Source organism: Pygoscelis adeliae, unplaced genomic scaffold (assembly GCF_000699105.1).
Source record: "Pygoscelis adeliae isolate BGI_AS28 unplaced genomic scaffold, ASM69910v1 Scaffold294, whole genome shotgun sequence".
NCBI lineage: Eukaryota > Metazoa > Chordata > Aves > Sphenisciformes > Spheniscidae > Pygoscelis > Pygoscelis adeliae.
The window spans coordinates 1,471,605-1,489,177 of NW_008824722.1; the positions used below are offsets into that span (position 1 = coordinate 1,471,605).

A 17,573-nucleotide genomic window follows, 5' to 3' on the forward strand; every position below is an offset into this window, starting at 1 on the left:
TTATTAAGAAGGAAGAAAAGAAAATGCAAGCAGAAACCATCCTCCTCGGCAGCCAAGAGTGGCAAGAGAAGAATGGTTCTATAGAGGAAAATGTATTCATTTGATCCATTATTTATATAAAGTGTTCTTTGTAAACCTGATTTCCCATCACCCTGGATGACAGCGGGGGAAGACAGGAAAAGAAGAGGTCCAACTTCATACCTCTGAGGGAAAGACAGCCCGTCTGGGCACCCTGCATCACACTAGGATCCCAGAGAGGGAACAAGCCCTAGTGCTGTGGGAGGCCAGTGCCGTCCCTGCAGGCGGGCAGCGCCTCACCAAGCACCCCCGCACTTAAGGGTAGGACCGCTGAGGTTCTGAGCACACGTTTCCTTCCTTTTGAAGGTGGATGCACCACCAAGTCCTCGCTGTCCCAATGAAACTGCTTAAGCCACTGAGCAAAACCACTAAAAATAAAAGCATTTAATATGGGGTTTTCACATGAACACACAGAAAGGCAACAGTCTGAAACAGTACGTACACAGCATATATAAATAAGGACAAAGATTAAAAATACTTTGGAAACGATAGACTCTGGGAACAGTTAGTGGCTGCTCTGGGGGGAAGCATCCTTGTGAGTCATTGCACAGGGCAGACAAATGAGACACATCCAAGCATGACTAACACTCCCCCTCGCCTGTGAGACAGTGTGAACACATTGGGACTGCAACAGCCAAGGGTCCTAGAGGCAGAATCCGTTAGCCACGACCATTCTCAGCATAGGGAGGACACCCCCATGGGCACCGAACCCCTCCTGGGACTGCCCTGTCTGGAGACTGCACCTGCCCCTTTGGCAGGGAAGGCATCCGAGACATGCAGAACGCCAGGCTGTTGCCCCATAGATAATTTTTCTTAGAGCTAAGCAAATCTCAGCTGTGCCAGAAGCCAGATGGAGTGCCTGAGCTAGAGCCATCAGTAAGGGGGGGACAGTGGAGAGAAGAGTTAGATTCCTCTCATCTATACAGGAGCAGCGTATTTAGTCTTGGGAACAAGATTGCCTTGCCAGGCAGACACCCATACAGAGATATATGCCCAAGTAAGCTAGGGGCAATGGGGACAGGAGGGAAGGGATGAACAAATGCTTCACCCAGCAACCGCCCCCAATGCAAGTAAGAGCAGAGGTAGCAGGACCAGACCCAGCTCTCTGTGCGCTGCCGCTCGACCTTCGGCTCTGCCTCATCTCTGTTCAGAGGCAAAGCCGAGATCCCCAGGTCTCCGCTAACAGCAGACTGCAGGGGCAGGGTAGAAGTGCAGTCAGCAAAACACACCGTGCCCTTCGGAGAAGAGCACATAGACAGCTTCAGCCTCCGGAGGGAATGATTATAGACACATCCAAAAAGCACATACTACTACTACAGCAAACAGCCTCTGCCCTTCCTCACAGCATCCTCGCCTGCCCGGTCCCTGAAGAACCAGAGCTCTTTCTTTGCTGCGACAGAGGCTCCTAACACCAGCAACTCCCAACTCACACATCTACAGTTCCACCACCCCCTACAATTTCAAGGCAGCTCCTCCAATTTGGGGTCAGACTGGGGACAGGCGCCCCCAATAAAGTACCAGGAACATCCCTTTAGACAGAGCAGCATGAGGCACATAGCTTTGTGTATCAAAAAAAAAAAATCACAGTAAAAAAAAGTGACAAATTCCAGCTAAGCTGCACAGGGCTCCGATGCCCTGTTTTGACAGCTCTAGCCAGTCGGACTGAACTCCCTGCTCACATCCCGATATTCACACCTCCTGCCACGAGTTTTCTCGGAAAGCTGTCAAGGACAGAGCTCTAACTCCTGCCAGCTGCTGGTTCTTAAAGATTAGAAGACAATTATAATTGGATTCCAGAGATTATTTTCTTCACCGAAAAGGGCTGAGAAGTGTTTAGATGGTTCCCCAGCTGATTAAATCTTTATTTCACAGTAGTGACCCTGTGTGTTTCCCACCCCAGGGCGCTTGCAGACAGGTACTTGGCAAGATTGGCTTATTGGAGCACTTTAGCTTAACAAGGCAGCTGACACTGGCCAGCTGTGATGGGGGTTTATCCCTTATCTAGATGGTTTCATCTAATTTCTGCAGCTCAGGCCAAAGAACTGAACCCAGCTCCAGCCCTTTCCCCCAGTTTAATGACTAATCAGCCAGTTGCCTGACCAGCCATCCAGATATCTTGAGCCAAAGCCTTTGGCACCATTTGCAGCAGATCACAAATGGCCGGAGCCCTCCCTCACCTCTCATGCTGCTGATGCTGTTCCTATGCTGCACACACAGCCGCCAGGCTCTGCCTGCCCCAGACGCCCCAGCTTCCAAAGACTGGGCTGTCCTGCCCCAGCCAGCCTTTGCCAGCCTCCTGCCCCGCTCAGCTTGGCCTCCCTGGGAGAATACAAAGCAGAGGCACTCCTTGCTCACCAGGCAGAGCCCAGCAGCCACGCTGTGCCACGGAAACACAAAGGCAGTGAGCAAGGGCTGCCTCCAGCTCAAGCTGAAAGAGAGGGATGAATTTATTGGGGAAGCTGCTTTCCTCTGCCCCCACTTGAAACGATGGCACCCAGAGCCTCTCCTCTTCTCCCAAGCCCATCCTGTGCTCTGTACCGTTTGTGCACTCCAGCCCTTCGGGGACAGCAGGGCAAAATGGAGCCCAGAGGAAGCAGAGGAGGGCATGGCTCCAGAGGAGGCCTGGAAGTAAGGTTAGCTGTCAGGATGCGGGTGAAGGTTGGAGTCCATCATTCTCACTGCTAACAGAGGAGGGAGAGCAAACACAAGCCAATATGTTAAAAACTCAAAGCAGAAAAGCAGAAAAATACAGCCTAGCAACATTGCAGAGAAAGCTGGGAGTGCAAATGGCCCCGCAATGCATAGGGCTCTCCTTGTAAGCAAGCACTCCAGCTCTTCCCAGAGCCAGCAGGTCAGACATGCTGCACAAGTTTTGGTTACATAGTGGTTTGCCCCATAGTAGAATGAAATATAATTTATATACAGAAAGAAACAAGTCCCTGCAGTCTTTGCAAAGGTCCAGTTTCAAGAGCGCTGCCACGTTGGTGAGGGTTGCCGTGAGCCTGCAGCACTCCCCTCTCAGTGCAGCACATTATTCACAGCTTGCGAGGCTGGGCATTCCCCACCCATGCGTTGATGCGAGGCGATTCAGAGGGATGACGAATCCTTGGAAAGCAGGTGGGCTCGCATGCGTCTACAGGATTCCTGGAGCAGAGAATTAGAGCAATTGACTGCTTTAGACACAGAATGCCATGCAAGAAAAGGTTGATGTGCTGTCCTCCCCCTGCAAGGACTCCCCACTGGAGTCTGCCTCCCACACCTTTTACCAAAGCAGAGCACTAGACAAGAGGCAGTGAGCAGACGGCGACAAACACAGCAGTCGGTCTTGGGCCGTACCAACCTCCCGTCCCACTGCCACCTTGACAGGCTGTTAGCACTACCCCATGATGCCAGCTTCCCTCTGCTTCCTGTGACAGCCGGTCTGCCAACTCACAGGTAGAACAGCTGTACACACCTGCTCGGGTGAAACCCTTCAAGCCCAGGCTTCCAGCATGTCAACTACCCGCAGCTTGGCATGGAGCAGACTGCTACAAGGCAGGGGACCACATCTGTCACAGAGCCCAAGACAGAGCCTTGTGTGCATGCCATCACCTCAGCAGGTCTCGGAGCCCAGCAGGCGAGGATCCCCTCAGGAAGTGTGTGTGTGTGTGTCTCACCTCTTTCCGGCCCTCCGAAGATTTCAGCTTCGCTTGGGACATGTGAGCTGGAGATCCACATTTCTGTAACTGGACAAGAGAGGGGAATAAGAGTAAAGAGCTGGGGAATGAAGTGGCATCCACAGCCTTCCCTGTGGTGAGGGAAGGCTGATCATCTCTCTCTTCCCACCAGAGAGCAGCTACCACCCAAATCCACTCTTGGTTTGTCTGGGCCATGGGACAGCCCTACTACTCACAGGCAGCAGGCTGCATACAACTTATGGAGGAGGATGGGAGAGGGGAAAGGGGGCATAAGCCAATGCCCAGAGCACAGACACAGGTAAGTCAGAGGGACAAGACTGGAGTGGAGGCCCAGTGCTGCCACCCCTGTCCCGATGCTGCCCTCGCCATCTGCTCTGCTCTCCCCAAAGCAGCTTCCTAAGCCCTTATCTGATCATACAGAAGAAACTTCGAAACCTTGTCTTGGGCAGAGGACAGCAAGCAGTCCCCAAGGATCACTCAAATGAGTTCCCAAGTTGCACTGAAACTCCCCTCCATGTGCTCCCCCACCAGTAGCTTCAGCAGTGCTGGGAGCAGCCCTTACCAGGTGGACATTCTCTTTGCTGACTCGCTCGGGCTCCGGTGTGGCATCCCTGCTCTTCCTCTCCAGGATAACCGGGGTTCCCAAAACCTTCCGCTGCCGTAAGAAGAGAGGGCTGTTGGCTAGTGCTTAGAGTGCAAAGTGAAAAAGAAAGGGAAGGAGCAGGATACATTGCTGGTAAGCAGCTGGATGCTGGGAAAGAAAAAAGGAAGCCAAGCTGGGACAAAGACTGCAAAGCAGAACCACCTGAAATACCATGCCACTAGGCTGAGCCTGCCTGATTGTAAAGGGTTTGGGAGCTGACCTGAGGCCTGGCAAGGAGCCCAGCCTGTCAGAAGCAGGTACATGCTGCTGTGGGGCAGCCTATAGCGTGCTAACAGGCTAGACTACATGACCAGCTCCCTGTCAGTCCTCATCTCATCTCGGGAAGCAACTGATCCTTCAGAAAGATGCATAGATCCTACAACCACATGCTTCATAGATAATTACACTTTATACTAACAAGGCTTATTCTCAGTGTGCTGCCTTTTCTGTCCCCAGTGGATCTGTGTTCTTTGGCAGCCAATGCTTTGAACAGTCCCTACCTTCGAGGGCCTCATTCAAGCCAGGGCAAGGCAGAAGCAGAGAGCAACATCAGAAACTCACAGCAGAGAGCATGGGTCAGAGGCTGCCTTTACCTTAATGAGGCCGCTGAAGGAGCGCGAGCGGGTGCGTCGCGGTGCTGGGGATGTGGGTACATCAGAGCCAGGAGTGAGAGCTGTAGGATGCTTATTAAACTAGAATGAAACATGAGGGCAGTATGTTAGCACAGTTACTGTTACAGTTAAACCAGTCCCTTGCTGCTGTGTGCTGATCTACCTGCTGCCCTCTGCCTAGGCCTCAGTTTGGCTCTTTTGCACCCCAAAATGGAAAAGCAGCTCAGAGCTGCAGGGATAAGAAAGCAGAGGAAGGCCACATCTCCCACCCAGGATTTACAGGGAGCTTGGGTGTGAGGCTGCTTTGTGCTGGCTACCAGGTTAGCCAAAAGCAGCAGCTGTTGGAGCAGAAAGGGGTTTGGGCAGCAGCTGGAGGCTGGCAGCCAGGACTGGTGCTGACCGTGCCACCCAGTCTTTCTGGAGCAGCAGGTTGGCTGGGAACGCTCACTGGACAGAGGAGACCAGTTTGTCCACTCCCCGCAGGCAAGAGAGGACAGGACTTTTCCTGTTCTAAGGGAGGAAGCTCAACAAGGCCACAATCAGGACTGGGGAACTGCTGGCTGGCAAGTCCCTGGCTTGGAAAAGAGAGCTCAAAGCACAGCTTGGTGCAGCACATCCAGAATAGGCCTCCTCCTCCCCTGCCTTCTTACAGCTCTGCCCCTTACCACAGCCCAAAGCCCACTCTCTCCAGCCTGCCCAGGACTAGGAGCAGCTCTCAAGCAGGCCCTGCCTTTAGCCCTGTGCACAGGATTGTGCTGACAAGCACACCCCAAAGACACCTTTCCTCCCCACACTACCTGCCGGATAAGCTTCTTCTTCTTTGCAGAGTCAGGCATATTGTGGACATGGCGGAAGAGCTCCTTCAGTGCCTCCTCCGTGCGCTGCTGGGTCTCCTCCTGATGGCAAGTGTCCAGCCGGCTTCGCTTCTGAGACTTGAGGGGCTGCAGCTCGTTGGAGCCAGGAGACGTCAGCAAATCCAGGTCGTCCTGGGAAAGTGGAGACAGCAGTTGCTTGCCATGCTTTAATCCAAATGAGCCACCCATCTGAGCCAGGCTGGGAAGAGTCTCATGAGCTGCCTCAACCCCAGGAATGCACAGGGCTGTGTTTTCCCTACCCCTCTGCAGCAGCACTGCACCAGCAGGCCCTGTGCCAGGAAGAGGTGACAGCAATACAAAGGTGACCCCATTGCTTCTTCCCTCCCCTCCCGGATGCCAGCTGCAGAAGCCCTTCCAGGCTTGAGAAGGGTCAGTGCAGCTCCTTGCAATGCATCTTCCCTCTTCTGCAGCTATATGAGGCAGGGAAGCGTTTGCTGGCAATACACAGACAAATCTTGTGCCAGTGGCAGCAAGTAGCCTTTATCCCAGCCTCTCTTCCAAGCAGCCTGGCCACAGCAGCAGGCGCATCTGTCTGTTTGGAAGGCACAACCCCATGAAGGAGCAGGTGCTGCATGTACTGGGCACAGGGAGCAGGTTTGCTGCTAAACAGGGGCTGGTAGCTTTCCCTGTGCTTGTGATTAACAGATGCTTCAACTCTGCCCAATTTCCCTAATGCAGCCACCTGCACTACCGCACCATATGGTTCCATCACTCCTGCTTTCTGACAGATCCTCTTTCATAACTTGGTTTGTTTTCAGCTTCTTTCACTCACAAGGATCCCTTCACAGTATCACAGCCTCCGCCCTTTCACGGAGGGCAGGCACCGCATTTGCTGGCCTTACCTTTGATGTGTGGGCTCTGGATCCCAGATAGTGCAGCCTGGCACACTCCCGGATGTACGCTGGGGCCTGCGATGATGAGCAGAGAAAAGGCCAAACATATGTTTAGTATGTTTGGCCCTGGGGCAAGAGCAGCTCCAACAAGAGCTGCTCTTCAACCATACCATGCAAGCCACTTCCATCAAGACTCAGCTGTTTAGGGGAGACAAAGCAATGGGATTTCATGTCCCCAGTGCAGTCCCTGTTCACAGTTTCCCTTTGATGCAGTCCACCAGCACAAGTGGAACACAGAGTAAGAGCAGGGTTCCACAGAAGCTTTTTCCAAGCAATTCTCACAGCTCTAAGCTGGCCAAACAGGGGCCTGACAAAGAGGGCAGAAGGGGAACTTTCTATGGGAGGACTCTGTAGAGAGCAGATGCCTACAGCGACCAGGAAGGTCCTGAGAAGTCAAGAGACTGCCTGTTGCAGAAACACTTCCTTGGAGGAACCTGCAGAGAGCCCCACACTCCTGACTGTCCTACCACAGCACCCTGCTCTGAGCTAGACAGAGGCCCAAGACTGCAGGCTGTGCCTGTAATGGCAGGGGGTTGACTACCACTTGCAGAGAAGTTCACAACAAAATGACCCGCCATATTAGGCATTCAGCTCTTGACAGCACTCATCCAGGACAAGCCCCTTCAGTTTCCTTATCCTGCCAGAACCCGAGGGGAGCCCGGTCGCTACCTGCCCCTAGGAACCAGGTTTCCCAGCCGGGCAGTGGGTGCTGGGTGTCCAGCAGAGGGTGGTGTTACGCTGCACCGTGCTTCTGACCTGCCCAGGCACAAAGACACCTACCTCCAGGGCTGTTTTCCTCCTCCTGGGCTGCCTGCCCAGCAAAGATCTCCTCCCTAGTCACTAAAGGAACAGTTTCTTGTAGAAATCCTCCTTCTACCGCAGAAGAGAGCACCCAGAACATACACTTGACACCTGGGATCTGTCTGGACAAGGGGCATTCAGTTTCCTGATGAAGGGCCAGGGAGAGCAAGACCCCAAAGCACACTTACCTTGAAGAGTTTCTGAGAGTGTTTGATCATGAAGGTCACTCCATTGTTTAGCTTCGTGATATTCTCCTGAAGGTCATTTGCTGTCACCTGGCAAGGGGACACAGCCAAAGGTGCAGTAGTTAGAAGGGGAGGAGGAAGGGTCTCTGCTGCCCTTGCTGTCTCTGGGACATAGAGACAAGTGCCTCAGCAGGAGACCTGTTCTGAGGAGATAGGCAGGCAGGGCTCACAGCACACCAACAAACAGAGCTCACAGAGCCAAAGCTGCTCTGAGAACAGGAGAACTAGACAACTCTGGGGCCAAACAGTTCACCAGCAGCACAAGAAACCTTGCAGAGAGATCTGCAAGGTTTGGCTGGAGTTGTCATTCTTAGAAGAAGCAGGACTGTGCTGTGCTTTCAATTTTACTGAAAAAGATGAAGCATCGGTTGCAAATGAGACCTATGGCAGATCTGGACTGAACACTAGGACTGAGTCCTGCCAGGAAGCTCCACCTCACCATCCCAGCCTCCAACCCTCACATCACTGTATCAATACTTAATCTTCCCATCTTGGTTCTTCCCCTGTAGGCCTGCCAAGCCTCTGCTTTCTACCTTGCAATATCCCACCTGCAGATACTGAGGCATTGCTCACATTTCTGGGCCATAGGATGTGGGGTGCAAACATGAGGGCAAGATTGTGGGCAGACATCTTGTTCTTGTCCTGCTTCTTGGCGGTCTGGTAGAGCAAGTCCAGCAGCAGTTTGAGCAGACTGCGGTTGGGTGCGGGAAGGATCAAAAACAGCAGCTGGAGGGCTTCAATTTGGCGCTCTTTGTCTGGAGTACTGGTCTTATTCCCCTTCTCATCAAACAGCGTCAAGTCTGCCAAATCACAAGGCAGAACATGAAGGACATACATTACCTTCCCTAACAGCAGGCCTATTGCAACCGGTTACCCTTCCCTCTTCACATGCAGATCTCCTCCAAACTCCTGCACAGTTCTTTGCCCTCCATCTCTCTCCCCCCAGCTCCCAAGCTCCCCACCTGACGTGTTAATCTGTGGTACTTCTCCCACAGGACAACACAGTTGCTAAAAGCTGTGATGGGTTGAAGGCAAGATGGAGGAAATTCACCTAAGGTAGTTCAGTAACAGTTATTAAGTACACGGAAACCAAACCTCGCTCAGGAGACCCCCAGACTTAAAACATATGGAGACCCAGGTTACCAGTGTGGGCTCTACTCCTGCAGGTATCTGTTTATTGCTGGAGAGAGAAGACTGGGCTGAGTCTGAGAGACTTGGTCTGATTCCTTAGGATTTTCAGTTCCAGTCTTTCCACGATTAGGCCAAGATGGCAGGAAGATTCCTTCTTACCCTGCCTTTAAGGATTACACTTTCGCAGCCTAGTGTGCCGCATTACCAGCTTCCTAGGAGGCTGGCTCCATTCCCTCTGCTCATCACTGCCTCTTTTTGCTTACTCACCTGCAATTTTGAGGTGGGCATGGAAGTGCTTGTGTGTCAGCAGCGGTTCTGGTAATTCACCCAGGAACATCTTAAGCAGGGTGGCCACATCATTGGAATGAAACTCCCCAGAGTCCAGGTCAATATCTGTACCACTGTTCAGAGCATCCTTTAGGATCTGTTGCCTGATGCTGTTGCCTGGCACCCGAAATAAGCCTTCTGCTCTTAGATCTGCTTGGCAGAGGGGAGAAAAAAGGCCACTAATTAATTAGTGGCTGATACCTATCTTCCTACTAAACCAGTTCCCTGCCCTTTCCAGAGCTTGACAACAAACCTCAGTGAGCTGCATTCAGAGACACGAGTTCAAGCTGGCTCCCATCAGTAGAAAAAGTCCACGCACAGAGGGAAGGAGATTAACATACCTGCTAGGCAATTCTGGGGAACAGTCGCCTAGCCCAGCCCCAAACTCCTGCTGCTGGCGAGCTCAGAGCTTTTCACTCTGTCTGCACCAGAGACCTGAGGTGGGCCAGACAGATACCCCTTGGGATAGGAAGACAGCAAGACAGAGTTACTTACTTTTGTGCAGATACTCGATTAGCTGGGAGACCTGTGCTATGCCTTCTTCTGTCAGCGGTGAGCCAAACACCACCCCTTTCTCTGCAGAACAGAAGATAACATGTTCAGGCAGCTCAGACCCCAACAGCCACAGAGATGAGTGGTCCCCAAGGAACGGGATCTCAGCATGCAAAGACCAGTGCCCCAAAACACTAAGGGTGAAGGTCACAAGGACCACCACAGATGTGAGATATCACAAGCACTCCCAAATAAGTCACTTCATCTCACCATGCTGTACTTACAAAGGCTTCATCATCCTGCTTCTTACCTCAGCTTAATTAAAGTTTTTATCAGCTAAAGCAAATATTCTCTAGCTCCTGAAAAGAAAACACCAGAACAGATGCTTCAGTTTTAACGGGCATACCATCTGCAAGCCTGGACCTTACGGAAACAGCAAAGTGGGAAGGGCAGATGTGACAGCCTGGACTACCCAGGTGCCTGCCACATTTGCACATTCCACACCTGGGAAGGAATGTCCAGGTTAATCCTCACTGTAGCTTGACATGGAGTGGAGCAGAAAGAAGAGGTGCAGCTATGAGACTATGGGAGAGGGAAACAAGCACTAGTGGGGAGAGCAGACATGATCCAACTAGCTCACGCTGGCCTTCTTTTCAGGGATGGGTGATCCCTGGAATTCCCTAATTCCAGTGAATCTCTCTTCTACGTCAACTGCCTTGGCCTGAGTACAGTAAAGTATGAAGTATCAGAAAGCTGAACAAGGAAGAGCTAGAAAAAAAAGGAGAGTAGTGAAGCAATGAGCTGGGCTGTTCTCCATATGGAGCACTGACAGCTCCTCTCACTCCTGGAGTTTGCTTTCATCTCCTGGGGCTGTTACAGATCAGGCATGAGCTGCCAGCTTCAGAACTCCATTCAACACAGGCTACAGCCCCAAAAGAAGATAGAAGCACCTGAGCTGAAAGGACGAGATCCTTGCATGGAAGGAAACATTAGATGAGAAGCCCATTTAGCTGAAAACCACTTGTTGAACCAATGCAGAAAACTGTTATTGTCCAGAGAGGGACTTTCCAGGTAAGAGTAGTTCTCCAGCAGGACAGTATTTTCTAATAAATGGAGTCTTGTTGCTGGGTGGCTTTTTCCATCAGACACACACAGTCAACAAGCTCCGTCCCTCGGAAAGCTGAGGCAACTCCCAGGGGCTTCGCTGGCAGCAACTAGAGCCCTGAGCACCACTTCTTCCCTCAGATGCATGCAGGTTTTGACTGCAGCTAGAGACAAGATGCTGGATAGACCATACCGCAACATGCTGACTGGGACTGAGAACTGGAACCAGGTACAGAGCTGGTTTGTCCTGCCCTTGTACTTAGGCTTCCAAGAGCCAACAGATTTAAGAAAATATTCCTCCCTTCTCTATGACCAGACTGCCAGGAGCATGGGCCACTTTTTGAGGGCAAGCTGGGCATTTGCACCCCAGCTGTCTGTGGTTGAAGATTTCCCTCCTTATTGTTACAGCTGATAGCCCAGCAACCCAAGCAGTGCATTGGCTGGTCTGATAAAAGTTATCTCCCCCGCAAGCTTTCTCTTGCCTTTTTTTTCCCCTCATAGCACATTTTGATTTTACTAGCTTTTGGTCTGTTGTACGACAGATCTTACTGTTCTGTGGTGTTGATGCTCACAGCATGTGGGAAAGACCTGGTCAACCCTGTGCACTTCTCTAGCAGCCTTCCTGTGCAACTAAATTTATTCCGCCTGAAGAATGTTCCACTTTCTTCCAGGACTTCTGAAATACATGGTAAGCCACCAGGAACTCCAGCCTCCCATTAAATCAAGAACTTTCTGACCTCCCTCTGATAAAGCACATGCTTCAGTCTTGCGGAAGAAAGGAGGGCAATGTGACCTCTTGATCCACATGTAAGATCTGAAAGGCTTGAGTGCAAAGGGAGAGAACGGTTGGCAAAAGATTCTTGTCCTTGAAGAAAACTGAACTCATTAGACATTCAACAGATAGAATCAATGGTGGCCAGGAAGGGAAGAGGAAAATACATTTTCTTGAGACGTGCAGGGCCTGACAAATTCGATTTACTTTTGAAGTCAGAAGTTGATATCTGAATGAGAATTGATTCTCAAAGAAACTTGAAAGAAGTGCCTGGAGAATGGATGCTGAGTTACGAAGGCGTAGATGTTATTGTACGATTGCTTCTGAAATGAAGAAGCAGCATGAGATGGAGTTTCCTAATGGTCAAAGGAGTTGTAAGTATTTGCAGCTTGATCAGCTCTGAGCTCTATGGTCCTTGGTCTCTGGCTTTGAAGAAATAAAACCTGTTTGTTCTAGCTGGTCTATAACATGAAGAAAAACAAATGATGGCTCCAAGATGAAACATGCAGTACATGAAACTGATTTTCTCTGTAGGCACAAACTACTTTTTCTCAGAGTTTGGCCAAGGAGTTCACAGACAGTGCCTGTCAATGCAGGAAGACACTGCCATTGCAGCCTGGGAGTGCAGCCAGCAGACTTGGAAACATCTGCTAGCTGTAGCTATAGTGAGACACATGGCCATGGAGATGTCTGAATGGGCAAAGGCGGAGCTCTTGGGGAAGAGAGCTAGCAGGAGACTTCAGGTCTGATAAGAGCAGTGCTCCAGCAGAGTACAGATAATTTAAAAAAAACGAGCTAGAAAAGGCTCACAAGCCCCTGCTAGGTTTTGACAAGAACAGGGAAGTTTCCATACACGCTAAGAAAACACTTGCAACTTGGTTACTCACTTGCTTCTGTTTGTCAAGTGGCAAGTGTCTGAATTTAAGGTGTCCTGCTACTCTCCTGGAACAGAGGCAGGAGCAGTAACAGGTATAAGCACTGTCTAACTGCAGTTTGGGGGCAGTGTGAAGACCTGTTATTATGGAGCAGCAAGGTAAGTCATGGCAATATTGAATAATTCTCACCTAAGGATACTAAAGGACTTGATTTGCAGTACTTGATTTTCCCTTGCAGTGCTGTCCAGCCCGGGGTGAGTGTACCTACCAATGGGTGAGCCAGGAGTAGAGGGCTGAAGCCAGCACCAGAAAATTCAGCCTGAGCAGTGGGGCTGCAGAGCTTGTCCTTATGAAACACAATGGAGGAATAGGTTGGGTAGAATCAAAAACACTTGGAGAAACTATATAAAGGTTGAAGAAAAAAAAACAAACATATTTGGACATAGTGATAGCTCCCTTCTCAGAGGTACTCACAATAGAATTGCTCAAAGGAAGGGGAAGACTAATTATAAGTGTTCAATCTCAGGCTGCCAACATCTGAAGGCAGCTACCCACAACTTCTCTGCTAGCAGACAGCCAGTCTAGCTAGGAAACCAGAGTTGACGAGGGATGTGAGAGGTGCCCAGATGAAGGCAGTTTCTGTCTAGGTAAGTGAGAAGGGTTAACTGAACTTATCAGGAGAACCAGGCTCCCCTTGAGTGTGGGCAGAGGTGGGAGAAGGCGCACACACACATCTAGAACACCCTTTTAGTTACAACAAAATAGAGTGGTAAATGCCAGGCAGTGAAGAGGAGAGGATCTGAATACAACTGTGCTCAAAAGCAAATCTCAGACTTCTGAGAAGGGGCCTTGGGCTAATGTTTCATAACCAAGACAGCTGAACTTGAAAGAGAAGATAAGAATAGTCAGTTTACCAGAAGAAAACTCCAGCTGAATGTTTGTCTCAGAGAGAAGGAGAAATATGTCATCTCCTAGGGTTGAATCTGCGCTTGAGCAGAGTCAGTCCGCAGAGCTTTGTCACTGACTTACTGGATTGGGATGTGGATCAGACCAGCACTGGCATTTGGATGGGAGATGCTTACAGATTTCTGAGCTGCACAGACAAGACCTTCCAGGGAGCTGGGACAGCAACTGAAGGAGACACTGGGCCCTGAGTGAAGTCAGTGGCGTGGAAAACCTGGGCATTATTATTCTTCATGGAACCTGATGCTCTCAGCCTTTACTGATATTCCATCACTAATGAGGAAAGCTAATGAGGTAAGGAGAACAGAGCATGGACTACCATGGACACAAACAAGCAGAGAGACGAGGACACCTTGGTGGGTATTGGAAGAACCTGCCGCTCGTTCAGGCACCCCTCTCCAGCTCAGCACTATCCACAGAGCCAGACCAGAAACACTCAGGGACCAAAGCTGTATCTTTGTGGTTTGTACTGCACTGAGCACAGCAAGCAGCAGACCCACCGAGGCCAACCTGACAAACCACAGCAATAATCCCCAGAAGAAGGGTACTCAGAAGTGGCAGGGCATTTCCGGGATGAACCTCCTGGCCTCTGTTTTGCTCCTTTCTAGAGTAACCCCCAGAGATTACAAACCTACAGTATTAAGCATTCAGCACAAGCTCAAAACAACAGGCCTACACTGAAAGTTTTGTAAACTACGTGTAACAGATGATGACAGTCAGCACCACCCTAAAGGTGGGCACCGGACCTTATGCCATACTCACCCTTGCGCTTCAGAGACATCAGAGAACGAAAAAATCCAGAGGCTGTGCTGTTTGCCCCAGGCAGCTTTGGGTCCTCCTCTCCCATTAGCTGGGCCAGCTCTGCCCCAGGCAAGTCAATGAGCCTGGTAATGTTGCTGACAACCAGCTCTGTGAACACCTCTGGTTTTTCATGGCGCAGCTTTTCCACAAAGAAGTCAGGATTGAAGATGATCGGCTGGCTGCGGAGGGAGGAGTCATTGCAAATGACAAAATTGCAGACAGCATCACTGGAAAAAAGGGAAGGAGAAAAAAAAAATACAGTAACTCCTCATTGCTTTGTTTTTTACAGCCAGCTGGTCTGCCCTGAAGGAGACATCTGCTGACACAGGAGCTACCAGTCTACACCATCAGCACTGTCTGTCTTCGGTGAGTGTTCAGCACAGCGCAGTTACATTTCCCTTTGGAGCAGAAACATTTCTGGCCTGTTTGTACAACACAGCCCCAGACTAGCACTCCATAATGTGATGGTAACATATGCAACACATGACAACACCCAACTAAACCTTTCATTGTATCTAGCTCAGGCAGCTATGACATCCGACATTTTACATTAACTTACCACTCGCAGTCATAAATAAGGTTCTGTCTCCTTTCCTCCCCAGAAATTCACTCCCCGTGGCCTGAAAGCCTAAATCCCAATCTTTTTTTCATGGCCAGCTTACACTCATCAGTTCCCATTGCTGTTACATCATCACTACCTTCCTATCAACAAACAGAAAGTTCCCATGCCCTGGGACTTTGTTTTTAAGATCATAACTGTGCAACACCACCGACCTGCAGTTCTGCTAGGGATGCGATCAAATGCTCCAGGTGACAAGCTGCCAGCTCTTGGCTGCTGCTCTCTGCCAGCTACGATAACTGCCCAGCTATGCTGAGTCTGGAGCGAGTAGGAACTCATCAGTATTAGCACAAGCCATGCAAGATCAGTCCTTGAGGAACCCTTAGTAACCTTCCTCCTAGTACATCCCTTTTTGGCTCATCCAGTTCTTGCCTCTTCTTCAGGCTGTCCTTTATCCGACCTCCCTATTCTCTACTGACACCTACTTTCTCCATTTCATAGCCTCTCATGTGGCATGGGAAAAGGGATGCATCTGAGACACTGCTCTGCTAAGGGTTATCTAAAACAGATACTTAACCCTACCAGAGGTTAGGTAAGCTACATTTACCATGTCTAAAATCAAAATAAAAAGTTATCAAAGACTCAGATCTCAGGTTAATCAGCGCTCTTAATGGTCACACTTAAAGCTTATCCCAGTTTCCATCTACCTCTAGGTCTTCCGTTACCATCTTCCCACCGTTTCAAACATTTGCACACTTGTGAAGTCAAGCCCACAGGCTAGCGTTGCCTAGCTTGCTTCTCCTGCCCCTCTTTTACTTAAATGTGAGGATTAGTGTCATTATTCTCCAGTCACAAGCTACTGCCCGATGTCACGCTCTGCTACAAAGTGCTGGTCTGGCCCTGCGAGTTGCTTTGCCAGTTCTGCCAGGGCTCTGGGTGGAGGCTGCCTACCCACCCAGCTTGCACACGCTGCGTGCTTTCACTGCGTGACATTCCCCAGTCCTTTAATGATTCTTGGGCTCTTAGATAATACTTTCCTTTCCACTGTTTCAACATCCCTCCTCAGCTGTGAGCTCCCACTGAACACCATTTTCCAACAGCAGCTGCCAAGGGCACAGGTAACAGAAATGCTGTGTTTGTGCACCAGGGATCACGTCAGTCCCTTAGGTGTGGTGTGGCGTCCGGGGGGAAGCACGTGCTCTGCCGATCACTCCCGAGGCCACCAAAGGCTTTACCTCCAAAGCAGGCTCTCCCACAGAAGACCAGAGCACCCTGCCCTTCCTCTTGTCCCTGCTGAGGAGTGGAGGCCATGTCACTGTGTTCGGACCACGCTGGGCATCTGTGCTCACTGCTCAGCACGCCTGCCACCGACAGGGAGGGTGTTTGCAACCCGCTGGACCTTACATCCATTGGTTCAAGCAACAGAGCACTTTAGCTACTAGTTCAGAAATGGGGAGCAACTTATTGTTCTGATGTAAATCGACAGCAGCTAACGAAGGGGAGGACATCAAAGCACACACTGGCAAGTCACCTGACTCCAGCCCACCACACAATATCTGCGAACCCAACAGTTACCTGAGCTACTGCTGTACATCTTTGACCTGAAAGACCATCTTGGCATGATTTCCAGGATGCGTGATCAGAGTAAGAGAATGAAAGCTGGGACTCAGGCTACACAAGGAGAAAGATGCTGAAATCGGAGGAAACCAGGCTCTCAGCAACACTTGTATCGTGAGAGTCCGTACGAAACCCTCTCCCCTTGCCACTGCTCTCCATGGATGTCAAAGACTCCTTCAAGAGGATGGAGAGGAGGAAGGTCTGCAAGGCAGACTGCAAGGCAATCTGCCAGGTCATCTAAAATTTTAGAAAGCTCTTAAAGGCTCCCAGCTGCATCACTCAGAGTGGCCTAGCGAGCATGCTGCCGACTCCAAATGGGGGCCATATTTTTCTGAGTACCTCCCAGTCTGTTTTTCAGCAGTTTGTTATCTGCAATAAATCAAGAGCGAAATGCAACAACTCAGTATCAGCTGCCAAAAAGCAACTGCCAATCGATCTGATCATATTCGCATTTCATTGCACAGGGCTACAATGCACAAACAAGTGCCAGCTCTGCCCATAATGTGGAGCAAGCCCTTTGCCTGAAACCCATGACAACTCATTCTGTGGCAATACAGATCCTGAGAAGGGTTAATAGCAAGTGTATAGGCCCAGTGACCCTGCCTGCAATGATCCGTGCACTGTTATTCACTCACTAGCAGTTTTGTTTCCCCACAGAGAAGATATGCAAATACTTTGCAGCAGTTACATCAAGCATCACAGATTATCTGCTCCCTCTGACAATTAGATATCTAGATTCAGAGAAAGAAAATTAAACAATTTTGTCAACTAGAACTGACTGACGTGACTTCTCCGCACAGCCAGTGTTACAAGTTGCACAAAGTTTAACAACATTTAATACAAAAATAAATAGAAAAAAGTAAATTTCTTACATGAGTGCTGAGAGCTTTTGGAGAGGCATTAGGAAGCAGAGACAGGGAAAAGAACTTGCTCCTTGTTTCCAGCAACAAAAGAAACCTGCCTGTCCCAGCACAGCCTATGCAAATTCCACGCATGCTACGAGACACAAGGGCGCATTATTGGGTCTGAAAGGCCCCCTTGGCACACACTGGGCATCAGCCTTCACACAGAGACAAAACAGAAAAGAAAAGCTGGACAAATTGATTCAT

General features: G+C 50.2%; 1 protein-coding gene across 1 annotated transcript; it reads right to left on the reverse strand.

Moving 5' to 3' along the window:
• Window positions 1–3,165: 3,165 nt before the first annotated feature.
• Window positions 3,166–17,365, reverse strand: ARHGAP19 (Rho GTPase activating protein 19). The gene is made up of 12 exons (XM_009323248.1): window positions 17,337–17,365; window positions 14,250–14,515; window positions 9,777–9,857; window positions 9,222–9,431; window positions 8,397–8,623; window positions 7,767–7,853; window positions 6,727–6,792; window positions 5,807–5,995; window positions 4,992–5,090; window positions 4,318–4,410; window positions 3,735–3,803; window positions 3,166–3,222 (listed from the first exon to the last, which is right to left on the reverse strand). The coding sequence occupies exons 1-12, from the start codon at window positions 17,363–17,365 to the stop codon at window positions 3,166–3,168; spliced, it is 1,473 nt and encodes a 490-aa protein (XP_009321523.1).
• Between the last annotated feature and the right edge of the window lie 208 nt (window positions 17,366–17,573).